The following is a 19,335-nucleotide window of genomic DNA, read 5'->3' as shown; positions in this document are numbered from 1 at the left end:
ACTTTAAAGCCCTACGTTCTCATCTGCACAAACAAGTCAAATGAGTGCATTAAATAAAACAATCATAAGAGTATGCAGTCGGGTACATTTTCTTGAGCTGAGACTACAACAGAAGCTTCTCATGGAATAATGACTCAAGATTTTATTCCAATGAACCGTTTTCATAAACACTATCTTACTTTCCCCTTACAGCAACTCAGTAGGGAAGATATTATTACTGTTCTCTACTTTAAGAAGAAACTTCAAGTCTCAGAGGGATTGAGCTATCCTCATGGTACGACGGCCAGCACACAGCCGAGCTCCAACTGGAGTCCCCATGATACGGACTTCTCTTCCCACGCTGTTTGCCATCTCACATCTGAGAACCAGGAACTTGGTGCTGTGCAGGCTGGTTTAGAGATTGCCAATTTATGAGGAAAAAAAAAAAACCCAGATGCTTTTTATGCTCTAGAAAAGTTTCCACCCTCCCTTCAAACTTTGCTGTTTTAAAAATAGGGAGTTCTGTTCAATTTACTTTTTAAAGCTGTTAATGAACTATTTCTTTAAATTGCTTTAAAATAGTTAAAAAGAGACATTAGGTGGTTAAGCAGAGTAAGATTAAGATGATTTAAGAATATAGCTGCTTTTTTAAGGAAATAGAGTCAGGCAGGGGGGTGTGTGTGTGTGTGTGTGTGTGTGTGTGTGTGTGTGTGTTTTATAAAATGTAACCATGAGTTAGAAAAGGAAATGATTTGCAAAATCCTTTTTTTATGAATAGTTCATTTTGCATTCTTCAAAAGGCCTTTAAAGCATTCCGTTCATTACCAGATACTTCTTACAAGATCACTGACTTGCAAATCCTGGGTGAGCTACAGTCTCACAACTCAATCTAGACATAAAAAGGTCAGAGAAACCTAACACGGAGGTAGCAAGTGTGTGAGCCACCCACCTCATTCCATTCCGATAATGTCATCTCACCATGCTAACCCTCAGAAATGTGGGATGGTCTCCTCAGGGGGAGCATGGGCTGAGGGCGGTGGTGAACCTAATTTCATCACCATTTTTGTTACGAGGGAGGAAGCAGCTGTAAGGCTACAAGTAGTTTTATTTCCAGAGGCTGATGGAGGGCCTTGAGTCAGAGAGTCAGTGGGGTGCACAAAGCAGTGAGGTGCATTTCCTCTGAACTCCCCAGAAAGTTCAAGGTCAGTGGGGAATCGCCTCTCCTTTCAGTTTTTCCTAAATGAATTAAAAATCAGTCTATTTGGGTTTTTCTTGGTTATGTTTTTTGCCTGGTTTTCTTTTTAATTAATTTATTTATTTTTGGCTGAGTTGGGTCTTCGTTGCTGCGCACGGGCTTTCTCTAGGTGTGGTGAGCGGTGGCTTCTCTTGTTGCGGAGCACGGGCTCTAGGTGCGTGGGCTTCAGTAGTTGGGGCTCACGGGCTCTAGAGCGCAGGATCAGTAGCTGTGGTGCACGGGCTTAGTTACTCCCCGGCATGTGGGATCTTCCCGGACCAGGGCTCGAACCCATGTCCGCTGCATTGGCAGGTGGATTCTTAACCACTGCGCCATCAGGGAAGCCCTTTTTGCCTGTTTTTTAAGCATCACGAATATTTCTAAATGAAGGAGGCAGCTGGGTGGAAAGCACTAGCTCACTGCTCGAGATGCCAAGACGCTGCAAGACCTGCTTCTCAGAGACCTCCATCCTCATTTTGGCTCTTCACATGTGGCCCTGGGCGAGTCCCGACACATCTTTGGGTGCAGTTCCCTCATTTCTACCTCTAGGCAGAGCCGTGGGGTGAAGTGACAAAACCTAGATTCTCAGTCTGGCCCCTTCTAATTCTGATGATCCGATTCAGGACAGAAATCTCAGTCTGAACACAGGGCAAGTCACGAAGCCTGGGAGTACACATATTTTAGGCAAATGCTTATTGTTTGTTTGTTTTTACGAATTCAACCCTCCTTTCTCCTCAATTTCACTTTTCCCAGTAAAATGTGATCTAGTTTCACCCCCTTCTTCTCCTCACACACGAGCACATATATTCAGTCAAATAAAAAATAAACGTTCCCTTCCAACACGTCAACTCATAGACTAAATGAATGGGAAGGGGAGAAGCAGTATCAAATTTGCAGGGATGGTGGGAAAGTTCAGGAGTAAGATTTCATTTTAAAAAGGGGCTCATGTTTCCCCACCCTCTGTGTACTGTTCTGAATCAGACATGCTGCCCCCTATGCCTAGAAAGACCATTTCCCCACACAGCCTTCCTATTCACTGGGACCTCCAATCTTGTGCTGTGTTTTAGAGATTAAAATGGGCTTCTTTCAAGAGGTAACTTATTTCACAAATATGCAATTTATTCTCAGGAGAGTTTATCCTTTAATCACCTACACCATATACTGAACATACATATTTTCACTTAATTCTCACAATAATCCTTTGAGGCAAGAATCAAATTGAATGACTGTTTTCCAGGCAGCGTCGAACTTGCATCACCATCTCATGCATCCTTTCTCCTAGAAAGAAAGAATCTGACTTTCAAGTGGCTTACATGAGCCTTGTAACAAGAGTACAAAACATTTAATAGGAAATATATCCCCCAATTTGTCTTTGCCAAACCAACCATTGATACCAAACTTAGGAGTAGGATAGTATTTGGCAAAAGTAGCAACTTGATGCAGAAGGTTGAGAGGTTGGATTTACCAAGAAAAGGGGGTGGTTGGGGGCACTCTTATTGGGGTTACAATGCCCCATGGGTTACAGTGCCTTTCTGATGATCTGAGTCAAGACAGGAATTAGAGTCCCAACTCAGGGTGAAGACATGAGGTTAGATGCTTATCCAGCAATTAACCCCAACAGTCTGTTCTGAAAGGGAAATGTAGCCTTTGATTTTTTTAATTTAAAATTTAGCTTTTCTGCAAACAGCGGTGAGTACTCCCTGTACGAAAAGCACCTTGCCGTCACCCTCAGGGATTTAAATTAAACCTGCAGACCCTTTCCTTCGTCTTTAGTTTCCATTCATTCTAAATGTTACTGGCTCTAAGACATTTTACACCTATCTGCCAAATAAAGTCTCTGTTGCTTGTAGAGAGGGTTTGGAGTATTGACCCTTATTTGTGTACATGTCTGCTTTCTTAATTTACATCCTTTGTACTGTCCTTGCATTCCACGAAGGTTTTCCTTCTTCAGTTTCCCTTCAACTGAGAGATGTTTGTTTTCCTTTTCGAAGGTCTTTTCTCCGGCTCACTTCTCATTTTATCATTTCTTCTCCATTTATCCACCACTAGCTGCAGACCTGTGTACTCAGCAGCGGACACATTCTCTGTCCTCATAAGCACCCACATCACCCCCTTCACTCCCTCCTCCCAGAGGACTAAACGCTGCCTTCTTTATGGGTCAGCAGATCTTCTAAGGTCACTGACCCACAACTCACTTGAGACTTTGCCTTTCTCTTGTCACTGTAGCGTTTTAAGAAGGTGTTTTTACTTTTGATTGTTTTTGGTCACTGGGTAAGACACCCTCAAAACTTATATAAACACCACTACCCTGCTCTGCATTCCTGGCATATTTATGATGGATGAGGAAACCTGCCCAACCTGAGGTGCTACCCTCACCCACCCAAAACTAACTTTAAGAAAAAAGGAGGCAGGTACAGATGGAACTGCTGATATATATACACATTTTCACTAGGCAAATGATTTCTCCAGGAAGCAGACCTCCCAATCACGTTTCCTGGAAGACACCTCAATTGTTTTTAGAAGTATAGAGATCACTTAGGAAAAAAAAGGAAACCTAGTAAATGAAATAACAAGTCACCCTGTTAGAATCAACTGTAAGGAAATGAAATCTCTGGACGTGACATGGGCCAAGATATAAAGGTAAGACTTCTCAGGAAAGTGGCAGCTCTACTAAGCATAGAGCCAGATTGATCCAGAGCATGGGGCTTCTACCCAGTTCTCTGTAATGTAAGGGAGGAATGTCTATCCATGTCCACCAAAGCATGTTTATAAATCCCCATCTCTAAATATGTGTGAGAAATAAAGACTGCCTCCTTCTCCTCAAACTCAGAGTGTTCAACTATAAAAATCAACACATAATAGATGAGATAAGACATATTCAAAAGGCATCTTAGAGACAAAATGTTTCCCACAGCAGAAGCAGAGAGTGCAAGGACTCTTCAGTAACCTTATCGATCGCATTAGCATATCTAAAGAAAGAATGTGTCAATCAGAAAGGGGATTTGATGTGGAGGGCAGAGAAGAAATGGGACAGGAGAGGAGCACTTTGGCAGAAGGATTCCCTGCGGTCCAGAGAGGAAAGGGCTCTGATTCAGCAGCGCGAACGTCTGGCCCGCCTGGCAGACGCGTCTCCAATGGAAAGATGGGCCATCTGGCCATCAGCGCGGATGCCAGCACACTCTGGCGCCTCAGACCCACTCTTTACTCTTGAGTCTGAGATCAGCACGCAACCTCCTGACCTAATTATGGACCGACTTCCTATGGTCCTTCCTTTCTCCTGTGGGGATAAAGTTTACTGATTCTTGGGCCCCTTGGGATACTTATTCCACTTACAGCTGTCTTCTTCAAAATGAGTTAATGCGTTGACATTCTGGTGCATATCCTTCAATTTCCTATGAGTTTGGACGATGTGAATTAACATTCCTAAATTCCGTGAGATCCTGGGCACTGTCATGACCAGTTCTGTACTTGTCATGACCAGGTCTGTAAGGTTGGGGACCAGCCCCTTAACGGTGGTAAATTCACGAAGGGGATAAAAGGGTGAGGGTGGGAGCTTCTTGATAACCAGGCGTCCAGCATATTTGGTAATATGGCAATAGTCCGTATCGCCACGTGCCTCTCCAACCCAATTCAGGATAATAATGAGCAAATACTGCACATCTACTATGCATTTATACTTTATACATTAAATCTTCAAAATGCCCTTTTGAGGCAGGAATTATTATTTCCTATTATTATTTTATAAATGAGAAAATTGAGGCTTATAAAAGAGGCCCAAAGTCACACAATTCGCGAACGACAAGGACAGATTTCAACCCCAGGATTGTCTGTTGCCTGTTCTGCTGGAAGAAGCGATTCAAATCTCATGTCACCACCAACTAGAAGGCATAACTGGAAGCCAGCATGACTACTTTTCATAGTTGGGAACAGGGCAGCCCTCTCCGGAGGTTAACCTATCACCAGAGTCCCATCGAAACATACCGAGAGTGTGGATTCCGCTGTCAATCCTCAGCAGACAAATGCCAGTGTTCTCAAGTTGGACTTTGGGTTCCAGTGCCAAAGTGAGTTCAAAACCTTCAACACTCTTCTGGGCACATGGAACAGACCTAATGGTTCTGAGCCTTCCAACCCATCTATGTGAGAAATCGGCCACTGTGTTTGGGATGACTGCTTGCTTTACTCAAATCTTGACCCACAAATAATGGACCTATGCCTCGAGCTGGCCAATAATAATAAAAGTAATGGCAGCAGCGCCTGTTGTTACCATGAGTTACCACGTAGAGTATTTCATTAAAGCATTCTGATCACCTTGTAAAGTAGGTATTTTAATCCCCAATCAAAAATAAGGAAACTGAATCTTCAATAAGGTTAAGTAATTTGCCCAAGATCACATAGCTGGAAGATGGCAGCCCTAGAATTTGAACCCAGGCCTGATCTGACTCTGGTGCCTATACTTTGAGCCACTCTGCATCACTGGCCACCAGAGAAGCAAGCCCTGAAGAGAAACCAGACACAGCCCAGCACACTGCGGAGAGTCACTAGAGCCTGGGGACGTGGTGGGACCACACCCACGGCTGTGTTTTTGTGGTTGGGAGGAGCTGCTGTTCCCCTGAGCAAGGGCTCACACCCCTGAGGAGTGAATGCATGCAGGCGCAAGTGGTCCCCTAAGAGACTATATGAGACATGATGAGAAGACCAGCTTACTGTTCACATCTTAAAAACGGCATGGGGCTTCCCTGGTGGCGCAATGGTTGAAAGTCCGCCTGCTGATGCAGGGGACACGGGTTCGTGCCCCGGTCCGGGAAGATCCCACATGCCGTGCAGCAGCTAGGCCCGTGAGCCATGGCCGCTGAGCCTGCGTGTCCGGAGCCTGTGCTCCGCAACAGGAGAGGCCACAACAGTGAGAAGCCCGCGTACCGCAAAACAAAACAAAACAAAACAAAAAAACGGCATGGTTTGGTTAATGACTCCTGAAGTTCCACCAACTTAAACATTCTCGAGTATTATAACATTTATTTGTCATGTGATACAACCAAAACCTGATTAATGAAGAAGTATCCAAACATATGTAAGCCCAGGACCTAGTAGGTCAAAGTAATAACACTCAGGTGGCCTGGTGAAGCTCAACCAGAAGCATCTAGACTCCTTCGTCGCTCTTCCACTCACCAGCCCCGCCACCTTCAGTAACGTACTTAACCTCTTGCGTACAAGGTGAGGATAATGCTAGCTATCTCACCAGGTTCTTGCGCAGGTTCAATGAACATATTTACCTATGTTAATATAAAACATCTCCAGCGATGCTTGGCTTGTAATAATGATGGAAAAAAATGTTTAACTTCCTTTCCTTTTCCATATGTAATTCCTTCACCACGAGTTGTTTTCCTGGAACTAAGAAGCTTCTTACTCTAAAGCATCATAACCAATCACAAGCCAAACCTTTTCCAGCAGAGGAACCACCACTATCACGACCAGAAAAACAAAACAAACCAAACAAAAGCGGGAATTCACTTGTTTTGATGACCTACCCCGCAGACTCCCGGGTGGGTGAGGCTAATGGAATGCTCCTAAGGCACCAATCCCATGCTTTCTCCTGTCCCACAGGGAGACGACACCTCACAGAGTCTGACCACATCGGGGATCAGGGTCACGTCTCATCAAGCCCGGAAATGGATAAAGTACAGTGAACCCTGCCAAGCTAGCCCCTGCTGGGAAAGCCAGGGTTTCACAAGACCGTAGCGTCTGAAATGTCTTCACAAGCTGCAAGATGGGCAAGGAAAATTGCGCGCGGTCTAGAGGCGGGGGGCGCCATAAGGATCCACGTGGCGAGGTTTAAAGAACAAGCTCTTTAGGGCGGGGGGGGGGGGGGGGGGGCGGGTGGAGGCGGAGGAGGAACCTGGCGCGCGCCCAGCCTACCTGCGCACCAGCAGCCTCAGGGTCTTGTAGGATCCTTTCACCAGGGAAACAGCCTCCCGCCGCGAGCTGCTCAGCACCACCGCGTTGATGCGCACCACCTCGTCCCCGGCCCGCAGTTTGGAGGTCACCAGGTCCGCTTTGCCCCCTTCTTCGATCTGCTCGGAAAGATGAGGATCCACAGGTGAGTGGCCCGGGGGCCTAGCCTGGACTCCCGCAAAGCCCGCTCCACCGGCTGCAGCCACACCCTACTCCCATGGCCAACTTCAAGAAGGCAGGGATGGATGGCCTCCTGTCTCCACACCTTCCAGCCCTCAGCCTGCCCACAGAGGGCGCTCGGAAACCTAGGCTGAAGGGATGAAAGAACTCGGTTTCCATCCACAACCACTCACGACCTCCATCCAAAGTCCCTCAAAGCAACTGTTATATTCCTTTAGAAGTTGCGTTCTTCTTACCTCATTTATTTTTTATTGTCTAAAATGCTAACTCATGGGGTAGATAAACGGTGGTACCTCTGGACAATGGAGTATTATTCAGCACTAAAAAAGAAATGAACTAACAGTCCATGCAAAGGCATGGAAGAACTTTAAATGCACGTTATTAAGTGAAAGAAGCCAGTCCCCGAAGGCTATATATGGAACGATTCCAACTCTATGACATTCTGGAAAAGGCAAAATTATGGCCACAATAGAAAGATGTGTGGTTAGATAGGTGGGAAGAATTGGCAGAGCACAGAGGATGTTTAGGACAGTGACACTATTCTGTGTGATACTATAAGGTTGGATACATGACATCACACCATAGAACATACAACACCAAGTGTAAGCCCTAACGTAAGCTATCGACTTTGGGTGATAATGACGTGTCATTGTAGGTTCATCAGTTGTAACAAATACACCACCATGATGGGGATGCTGGTAATGGGAGAGGCTATGTGAGGCAGTGAGGGGCAGGGGGTATGTGGAGACGCTCTCTACTTTCTGCTCTGTTTTGCTGTGAACCTAAAAACTGCTATAAAAAACAAAGTCTACTGAAAAGTGGAATTCATTCAACAAAGTGATTCAACACTTGCTGTATGCCAGAAATTGTTCCAGGAGCTAAGGCTGTAACAGTGGACAAAACAGACAGAAACCCTTGCTCTTCTGGCACTTAGGAAGCAAGCACTAAACGTAATTATCAAGTAACTGCTGTGTATGTTAGAAGTTGGTGAAGTGCTTTGGAAACACAACAGAGCAAAATAATGTTTGATCCCGTGGCGTGTCAATAATGATGAAAGGGAATAAAAAGGGAAAAAATAAAACAAAAACAAAAAGCAAGTAAACAAACCTGACCCGTATTTTTTCTTTTTTCAATAATTACTCTCCAGAATTGCCCCCATGTTCAAAAACCTTCAATAGGTCTCAACATATATAAAATAAACCAAATTCCTATAATAATTTTGTGAATTTGGTCCTCACCAGCTTTTATTTTAGCTAAAACTAATACTTTATTTTTAAGATAATGTTCACTAATTTATTATTAAATCACTATATATTCATTAGTTTATGATAAAGGATGAAAATAATTCAGAAAGTGTGCAAAGGGAAAGGGAAAAAGTGAATCTTACCATGGCTCCATGTTACTCTCTATGTTACTCTCTAAAGGTAACACCTGTTTACAGTGTAGCTTATGAATTTCATATACAGATGGTCCATGTTACTCTCTAAAGGTAACACCTGTTTACAGTGTAGCTTATGAATTTCATATACAGATGGTCCCTGACTTCCTATGGTTCAATTTACGATTTTTCTACTTTACAGTGATGTGCAAGTGATATTCATTCAGTAGAAACTGTACTTTGAACTTCTCCTGGACTAGCGATGTGTAGTCATGATGCTGGGCAAGCTAGCAGCCACAGCTCCCAGTCATCCACGTGGTCACCAAGGTGGATGACTGACACACTGATAACCATTCTGTAACCTTACAACCATCCTGTTTTCACTTGCAGTACAGTAGTCGATAAATTACATGAAACATTCAACACTATTATTAAACAGACTTCGTTTTAGATGATTTGACCAACTGTAGGCTAATGTAAGTGTTCTGAGCATGTTTAAGGTGGGCTAAGCTAAGCTAAGTTCAGTAAGTTAGATGTATTAAATGCATTTTCGACTTAACGATACTGTCAACGTACAATGAATTTATTTTGACGTAACCCCATTGTAAGTCAAAGAAGACCTGTACATATATTTTTTTCTTTTTACAGAAACACCACACTATACACATGTCCTCAACTATCTTTTGGCATTTACCAGAGAGGCATTAAACTGAGGTGGTTAAGAGTTTGAGGAGTCAGACAAATAGCCTAAAGGAGGAAGTCACTTATTCTCTCCAGGCTTCAGACGTCTCCCTTACGAAGCAAGGATAATGACAGCACTGCCTCACAGCGCTGCAGAGAGGATTAACGAGATGAGCCACATGAACTGGCAAACACGGTTCCTGGCTTACGGTAGGATTTCAAAAGTGGTAGCTACGGTTATCAAAAATCATGTATCATGAAGATATTTCCATTTATATCAGATTCTACTCTAACATCTTGGTAGGATTCATTTAGCTATTCTTTGTCGTTGGTCATTTCCCCCTGCTTTTCTATTCATTCTACTATCCCTGCCGACCTTCTGTAAATTCACCTTTCCCCCAAACACACCGGGCCCACTCTAACCTCGAGGCCCTACACCAGCAACTCAGATTTCCCTCCACCTGGATTGCTCCCCGCTACCCACAGCACCCATGGACAGCTCTAAGAGCTGCAGTGTACCCTCAGGCTTAAGAGCTGGGGCTCTGGAACCAGACTATCTGGCTCTGTCGCTTCCTAGCTGTGTGACTTTAGCCAGGTTATTTAATCTTACTCTGCCTCAGTTTCCTCTTCTGTATGAGGATAGTACTTACCACAGAGACTTTCGTGAGCATCAAGTGAGTTCATGCAAGTAAAGGGCTTAAACAGTGCCCAGCACACAGTGCCCATTCCCTGTCCATAGTCCCACCCCATCCCCAGCTTGGCTGTGAGCTCTGAAGATAGGAACCTAGACTCCATCTTTCCTTACCCCAGAATGCCTCCCCAGAGCTTTGTGCACAGGACCTCCTCGTATTGGTTCACTCATGCAACAAAGATTCACTGAGCATCTACTGTGTGTCAGGTATGGAGCTAAAAGCTGAGGGGGCAATGACGAACACCACAGATACAACAGTCCCGTTTAAATTCCAGTGTGTAGAATTGAACCCCCTCTGTATTGTTTGCTAACGTTTTCAATAAGATGAGAATGAAATGAGACCTAGGAAATGACCAATTTCTTACATAAAAAAGGAAGTCAAGGGCTTCCCTGGTGGCGCAGTGGTTGAGAGTCCGCCTGTCGATGCAGGGGACACGGGTTCGTGCCCCAGTCCGGGAGGATCCCACATGCCGCGGAGCGGCTGGGCCCGTGAGCCATGGCCGCTGAGCCTGCGCGTCCAGAGCCTGTGCTCCGCAACGGGAGAGGCCACAACAGTGAGAGGCCCGCGTATCGCAAAAAAAAAAAAAAAGAAAAAAAAAAGGAAGTCAAGAAAAGCTCATTTGTGTAGTTTATATCATGCTCTTCTCATGACTGATTTAATGCGAAAGCAAATGTTACGAGGAAGAAAGGCATAAAGAGTGTCGTTGTTCACTGTGCTGATAAACTATTTCCATAACACTTTGTATTTCCAGAGTTTCTCATAATCTCTTCACTTTGTATGGAATTTTGAGGCTTGAAGTGCTTATTTTCAACAAGTCAGGAAATTCCCTGGCAGTCCAGTGCTTAGGACTCGGCGCTTTCACTTACGGGGCGCTGGGTTTGATCCCTGGTCGGGGAACTAAGATTCCGCGAGCCACGCAGCGCGGCCGAAAAATAAAAACAATCATTTATAACTAAAACTGAAAAAAGTGGGGGCTGGGATGATTTTTTGTTATGGCATTTATTTACCAACCATCAGCTGGGCACCTGCGCTACGAATTGATTCTCAGATCTCTCCAAACTCTCTCTGATTGATTCATGCTGTCTTCGGGTTTTAATCCCTACCAGAGATGACTTTTAGATATTTCCTCTAACACTAAGCCCTTACCCTATATTTTTAGTTTCTTTTTTCCTCTTCCTCCTTTTTCCTCCAAAGACCCTGGCTCCATCATGAAACTTCTCCTTATCAACCCAGATTGAATCTCTCTCTTTCTCTTCTGAACAATTTCTACCTGCCTGGAGACAAGCCATAGAACTACCTTTGTCATGGGTATTTCTGACCATGCCCTCTCCCCTCTTCTAGGTTTTAAACTCCTAGAGGTCAGAAACTCTTTCATCCCAAATATCTTTTGAGCATCTACCATGTGTCAGGTGCTGTTCTAGGACTGGCGAAATGTCAAGGAAGGGAACAAACTTTATGTTCTCCTTTCTTGGAGTTTACATTCTAGTATGTTCTTAGTATATTTCAGGAGGCAGTTCAGAGAACATACAGTGATCCAAACAAGCTGGGTTCTTTCTGTTCTTTGGGTGTTTCAATTCATCCATAAACACAACTGTCCCTGGGAGACCAGGCGATTTCTAGTGAATCACAGGAGTCCTAGGAGGTCTGTTTGGTGCTAGGATTTACCCAGGGGTTCTACCCAATAGGCCCAAGTGAGCCTGGAATTGAGCCGGTTGGGCACGTGTAGACCCCTCATCTAACTCCTTTCAGCTAACCACATTAGTCCGCCATATTAGTCCGTGGATTACCTGGGACCCCCATGTTACCCCCTCCTCCTCTGCCGCTGGCCCTTCTGCTGCCTTCCTATCTGGAAGCATCAGTGTCAGTGGGTGTTCTACTTGTTGGTAACTCAGATAGTACACCTGGTTGCCAAGAACATTGAAGCTATTGGCTAAAACAGGGCTGTGACTCACCATAACCTATATTGTTGTCTCCATTTATTATCACAAATGAGATATTGAGATGCATCTGCTGATGCAGTGGTAACACAATTGATGTCAATCTATTGTGGCTAATTAAATGCATAAATCTTTTGTTTTTTTAAATCTATGAACCAATCAAGATTCATGAATTTCTTTATTATTATTAATTATTTTGGCTGCATTGGGTCTTCGTTGCTGCATGCAGGCTTTCTCTAGTTGCAGTGTGCAGGGGCTACTCTTCGTTGCAATGCATGGGCTTCTCATTGTGGTGGCTTCTCTTGTTGCGGAGCGTAAGCTCTAGGCATGCAGGCTTCAGTAGCTGTGGCACACGGGCTCAGTAGTTGTGGCTTGCGGGCTCTAGAGTGCAGGCTCAGTAATTGTGGCACACGGGCTTAGTTGCTCTGCGGCATGTGGGATCTTCCCGGACCAGGACTCGAACCCGTGTCCCCTGCGTTGGCAGGTGGATTCTTAACCACTGCACCACGAGGGAAGCCCTGCTTAAATCTTAAGTTTATGTCGATTATGCACACTGTTTATCTAAAAATCATTATTAGAACTTTTTTAAACAATTCATATTTACAAAAGGTTTAACAATAATTCTCTTGAACGAGTCATCAAAAAGGATTATACCTCTAACCTCAACCTCTGCTGATACTGTCCACCAACAAGACCCACTGAAAAATGAAGCTTATTATTTTAAACCTTTGGACCAATACTTGAGCAGCTAAAGAGGTCACTGGCGTTGTTTGTCCAATTTCACCTGCAGAGAATTTACCCATTCCAAGAATGTGATTGTCCACAGGTTAAATGACTTCAGATAATACACCATGTACACCTGGGTGGGAAATCCCTAAGCTAACAAACTAGGGAGAAGGCGATTATACAGCTGGAAACTAGCACACTTCGTCCCTTCTCAAATCGTAAGTGCATCCACACATGTAAGATTAAATTGATTTTGCTCTTACGACCATGTGAGGGGGTGGTTTTTGAATCCTTTATAGTCTTTCACATTGCGGGACATTTACCACCTAACATAGCGCCTGCACATAATTAGTGATTGATAAACATGTGTTGAGCAAATCTGGGGAAGCCAACTTTAAGGAAATACAATACTGGGTGATACATGCCATGATAGAAATGTATTCAAAATATAGGTATAGGCAAAAAATAGGTAAAGGGGAGAGTCGTCTGTCCGTGTCAGCAGCTGGATGAGGCATGTGAAGGGGCAAGGAGTCAGGCCCATCTCCTCCCTTCTCTCTGAACCCTGGTAGCCCAATCTAAATGCGGAAGCACAAAGCTGCCATGGGGACGGGTCCTGTGTTCTGCTTCTCCAGGCTTGTGCCCTCCAAAACCAGATGCCTCGACTCTCTGCCCCCCAGTCCTGTCCTGCATCTTATCACCACAGCAACAGCTGCAGCATCACCGCAGTCAGAAGCACGTCACGGGCAGCAACCTAGCGACCGTGTTGCAACTTTGATTAGATCAGGTCACGCTGTTCCGCATGACCCTCATCTCCACACTCAGAACAGAAACCAAAGTTCTCCCTGTGCACCGCAGACCCTGCTGGATTTGGCCCCTCACCTTTCCACTTCCTTTTGCTCTCCTCCTTGCTTACTCCACACTGGCCCTCGGTCTCCTGGTGGCCTGTGGAGTTTGTCAGGCGCACTCCCGCCTCAAGCAGGCTCTTGTAGCTGCTTTTCCCTCAGGTAATCGCTCGCCCTTCTCCCTCGCCTTCTCCAGGTCTTTACACGAACTCAGCTTCTGGAGGAGGCCTTTCCTGACCACCCCTCTAGAATTACAACCTCTTCTCTTCGTTCCCATCTTTCCTTTCTTTCTTTAGCACTTCAATCATGATCTAACTCACTATACTTTTTACTTATGTGTCTTGTTCATCACCTGTCTCCCCAACAGAATGTCAGCCCCGTGGGGGCAGGGACTTGGGTCTGTTTTGTTCGCTGCTGTGTCCCCAGGGCTCAGGACAGCGGACAGCATGGGGCACAGCACTTGCTCGATATTTATTGTATGAGCGAATGAGTCCTCATCATCATTGCTATCAGTTGTTGAGTGCCTTCTGCGTTTCAGTAACTTTACTGCATCATCTTAAAAGTCACAAAGCCTCTGTAAGATATTATAATCTCCTTTTTCTAAACAGTAAGCCTCAGAGGGGTCAAATGACCTGCTGAGGGTTGCAAAGTCAGTAGAAGAGCAGAGCTGAGGCTGCTAGTCAAAGGCCACGCTTGCCAGCCTGCTGCCTTGAGAATCCCCCAGGTCTTTGTCCTCACGCGAACACTTCTTCACTTGTAGGCCTGATCCTTCACGTGCCCGGGGAAACCTGACACCCAACACGCCTGCCTTCTCACCCTCCTCTTTCAGGGATGCTAAGAACTCCAGAGCTATTACATGAGCTCACAGGTTCAACAGAATTCACAGCTTACACGTGAGAAACAGTTGGCATTTCAGTGCCACTGGGACAAGAAGACCCGGCCAAGTAAAACTGAACGTGGAATGGTTTCCATTTATAATTCTATCTGGAGCTTTAATTAAAATCAAACTCATCCTGTAGACATCTACCACAGTTGAATTTCACCTGCCTTCTAATGTCTGAATTCTTGAGTGATTGCTTTTCCTTTCCTGACTACTTTCATTCCTGGATGATCCCAAGGGAGGAGTATGGGGAGGAAAGGGTAATTCAATAACTCACAGTCAATCCAACGAAACATACAATTTGTTTGCTGTTTTGTGCGACTGGTGATTTGAGGAGAGATACACTCTCCATAACTGCAAAATTATATTAAAGGAATAAGAAAATACAGAAAGAATTAAAAAAATAAGTAGATAAAGAAATCTATGGGGCTTCCCTGGCAGTCCAGTGGTTAAGACTCCACGCTCCCAATGCAGGGGGCACGGGTTCAATCCCTGGTCAGGGAACTAAGATCCTGCATGCTGCGCGGTGCGGCCTGAAAACAACAACAACAACAAAGAAATCTCTTAAAAATCTTTCAAACAAAGCTGTTGGACAGCTGTTGCTTTCTATTCGCTTGGAATTATCGTTATAACCTGGTGGGCATTCTTGGTTTTAAGCTGTACATAAAGTAGGGACAATGAAATAAAGTGAAATTGATAAAAGTTCCTCCAAGAAACTATATCTGGCTCTCGGGTCCTATGAAATGAACAAGCATTTCTTGGACCCCAGAACTAATCGCTGGACTTTAAACAAAGCAGAGAGACATCCCTACGAGTTGCACTGAGTGACATGAGGATACAGGTATGATGCCTCCCTTTCTCATCACCTGCTGCTTGTCTAACCCCAAATCATTAGGTTTATACTGTTGAAGACTCCTTTTTCAGGTCATAAAATGATGTGTATTGTAGTGGAAGAAAGAACACTGGCTTAAGAGTCAGGAATCCTGTGCCCTAATCCAGACTCTGGCCCTTTTTATCTGTAGGGTCCCAGATGAGTCTCTCATCCATAACATGACCTGTTGGTCATCTATTCCCACTTAAGATGACCAGCAAGGAAAATTCCACAGTTTTATTTTAAATTGGAATACATATACAACAGTTACTATTTAAATTTATATAGTCACTTTCTTTTGCTATTTTCTAAATAGGAGGTATATTATTTCTTTTTTGAAAATAAATTTATTTATTTTATTTATTTATTTTTGGCTGTGTTGGGTCTTTACTGATGCTTGTGGGCTTTCTCTAGTTGTGGTGAGCGGGAGCTACTCTTCGTTGTGGTGCACGGGCTTCTCATTGCAGTGGCTTCTCTTGTTGCGGAGCACGGGTTCCAGGCATGCGGGCTTCAGTACTTATAGCACGCGGGCTCAATAATTGTGGCTCGCGGGCCCTAGAGCACAGGCTCAGTAGTTGTGGTGCATGAGCTTAGTTGCTGCGCGGCATGTGGGATCTTCCCGGACCAGGGCTCGAACCCGTGTCCCCTGCATTGGCAGGCGGATTCTTAACCACTGCGCCACCAGGCAAGTCCCAGGAGGTATATTATTTCTTTTCTGAGGCTCATAACCTGGATGGAAAGCCCAAGAACAGAGGTGGAAGCAGTGTGGTGTGTAAAAACTGGGGGCTCGAGAGCCAGAGCACGTGGGTAAGAACCTCACTTCCAATACTGAGTGTTCTTGGGCGAAATATGCATCATGTCTAAACATCCATCTCTTTAGCCTCAATACGGGAACGAGAAGACTAACCACACAGAGTTAGTGTGAGGATTACATGAACTAAAACATTGATGTTTCCTTACACATAGCAAGGGCTCCATAAAAGTGTTTCCTGAATTACGGGGTTTTGTGGTTTTATTTAATAAGTTTAATACTTTTCTGACTGTTTCCACCACAAGAATGTGGTAGCAACTGCAGAGACCAAGGGGAAGAAATTTGCTTGGAGGGGAAAGAGGATTTACTTAAAGTCAAAGAACAGGAGTTAACTTGATTTATAAGTGAAACAGGAGATAGTCTTTCCTTTGGAGGGAAGATTTTATTTCAGAGAGTGGTCCCAGGGCAGGAAGTTACTCAGCGACACCTTATGGCCCATCCAAATGAGCTGCAGCCCCTGAGAACCTAGACATGCCCACCATTCTTGATTTACTGCTCACTGGGCAGAAGGATCTGATCTCAAAGGCAGGATAAAAGTCAAGCTTCACCTCAGCCGCTCAACAAATCATTATCTTGCAGTTGTGGAGGTCAGAAGACTAAATCGTGTCTCACTGGGCTAACACCAAGGTGTTATCATAGCTGTGTTCTTTCGGGGGCGTGAGGGACGAGTCCATTCTCTTGCCTTTTCTAGCTTTTAAAGGCTGCCTGGTGGCTCGTGGCCTCTTTCCTCTATCTTCCAAAGCCAGAGATGGCCAGTCCCATGCTACCTCGCTCTGACACTGACTCTCCTGCCTCCCTCTTTCCTTTATGAGGACCCTTGTGATTACGTTGGGCCCACCCAGATAACCTAGGAGAATCTCCCCAGTCTCAAGGTCAGCTGAATTAGTAACCTTAATTCCACTTGCGATCTTAATTCCCTTTGCCATGAAATATAGTCCTTGGTTTAAGATGTAGACACCTTTGGGTTGGGGGCATTATTCCACCTGTCATAACCACTAACTAGCTGTGTGATGGTAGGCAAAGTTATTCCTTTCCTCTAAACCTCAGTTTACTTTCCAGAAAAACAGGGAAGGTGATGATCATAGCACCTACCCCTGGAGATTACTGAGAGAATGAAAGTAAGTTATGATAATGAATGAAAAGCTTAGCACAATACCTGACACGGAGTAAGCGATCAATAAGTTAGCCTTTATCTTTATCATCATCATCATCATCATCATTTACAGGGGGAAGTAGGTAAAGAGGTTATACACACTCAGTCCTCCACTCCTTATTGCATGCAGTAGAACGAGCATCACCATAGAGGCCTGGACCCCTGCCTTTCCCCCAACCTTCCTTTGCCCACCCCTGTTGGGACACTGAAGTAGGGGAAAGCCCAGCAAACACGACTGACAGACAAGGGACCACTGCACTCCAAGTTGAACCCTTGAGCTCCTGGTGTCTGAGCTCTCTAAGTCAGCTCTCATGTCTTAGAAAGAGACATGTGAGGTTGTTCTAGCCCCACACCAGTTTTTCAGAGTCCCCTGAGTACGTGGAGGAGTGCTGGGGACCCCTAGGCTGTAACATGAGCAAAACTCCTCCGTTTCTTGGGGGGGGGTGTCTATGTGCTTGTGTGTGCCCACCGTGCAGATCCCTGCCTTCTCAGAAAGTATGCTCCTATTGTCTTCCCTCTCAGTGGAGTCCCTGAGCCCCTTCAGTCATTCTGTGCCAGTGAACTCCACTGAGCTTCAAAAAGGGGAGGGGCCCGGCCTGCAGAGAGAACAAGAGGCCAAGGCTAACTGGACCCCAGCTAGCCCTCTTTCTGCTCCATTCAGATCAAAGACTTGGGCAAGTACTTTCTTTAAATCTACAGGCGTTTATTTATATTTTATTCCATTCCTCAAATAATTTCAGGCATCTTAGTTAGCATGGTTATTCCATGTTCCTAAGAAAGATCCTTTCAACTGCCCCATTTGCTTACATTCAAGTTATAGTGTTTCCATTCATTAGACTGATTCTGCTGTATTTATTCATGGAAATATACCATATTATGTATAATATACATATATGTATAGAACATCTATTAAAATGCACATATACAGAGAATATATATATAAACCACTTTTCAAAAATGAAAGGAGAACTTCTTTTCATTAGCCACTTCAATGGAAAGCTAGGATCTTCGGAAAATAAATAAAATCTACAAATCACATGTGTGTTTCATGTATTTCATAAGTATTCAGAGGAAGTTCACTTCTTGTTATCAATAAAATAGGAATGGGAATCACAAGCCAACAAGCATATATACATGGACACACATATGAAACATACATGCTTTATCTCATTTTAGATAACAATTTCCAACTCTTCCTTTATCAAATTTATATCGAACTTTCTGACATACTCAAATGATTAGGCTTTAGTTTCATCTTCTCTTTTTTTTCTACTCGTGGGTCTGGAAGAAATTCTAGTGGTCAAAAACTAAAATCAGGGGCAGCAAGAAGAAAAATGACAGATGTCTAGATGTTTCGAAGCTTTGAGCATCCACTCCTAAAAAAAATGCCTTAGCTGTCAGATCTCTAGCACTTAGTAAAGAGGCCTTAGTTCTACTGTTCTAGGATGAGTTTCATGGGTGCCTAATGGTTCAGTCTTAGGCCAGATATCCTTCTGCTTCCTAAGGAAAAGTCCCCCTGAGCCAGAGAAAACAGTATGACATTTCTTTTAACCTCATGAACTTTGTTTCTCAAAGATTCCTCTAGGTTTTTAGATTTATGATATTAAGAAAGCTTTAGCAAAACTAAATAAATAAATAAAAAGCAAAAAAAATAAAAAAGAAAGAAAGCTTTAGCTTGCAACAAGCAGAATGGTAGGGTGACAAGGGTGGCTATTCTTATTACGATTATCTTGTCTCTGCAAAAGAATTCTCAGGGGTGGCTGAGCTAGAAGGACACCGGGTAACAAAACTCACACAAGCTCACCTCCTATACAAGATAATAATAGTATTCTATTAGTCACTGCTGTGAACTACCAACATTTTCAAGCTGCGCGACACTCCGAGGCCAAACTGATACCTGAAAAGGAACTAGCCAAAGGATTTCTTCACTCAGGAGTTCTGAACAATGATTTATTTACTTATCTTCTACCAGAGCCATATAGTGATTAAGCCCTGGAACCATACTGCTCGGGTTCAAATCCT

The 19,335-nt window shown here is 44.3% G+C and overlaps 1 protein-coding gene across 1 annotated transcript in view; it reads right to left on the bottom strand.

Moving 5' to 3' along the window:
• SHROOM3 (shroom family member 3) overlaps nucleotides 1-19,335 on the bottom strand; it is a 317,982-nt gene that overhangs the window by 191,998 nt on the left and 106,649 nt on the right. The window contains exon 3 of the mRNA XM_067736314.1: nucleotides 7,127-7,281. Coding sequence (XP_067592415.1) covers nucleotides 7,127-7,281 — 155 coding nt within the window. The remainder of the gene's footprint in view (nucleotides 1-7,126; nucleotides 7,282-19,335) is intronic.

The sequence above is a fragment of the Pseudorca crassidens genome, chromosome 4 (assembly GCF_039906515.1).
Source record: "Pseudorca crassidens isolate mPseCra1 chromosome 4, mPseCra1.hap1, whole genome shotgun sequence".
Classification (NCBI taxonomy): domain Eukaryota; kingdom Metazoa; phylum Chordata; class Mammalia; order Artiodactyla; family Delphinidae; genus Pseudorca; species Pseudorca crassidens.
The sequence above is the reverse complement of the archived record's forward strand: the minus strand, read 5'-3'. Positions and strand labels throughout refer to the sequence as shown.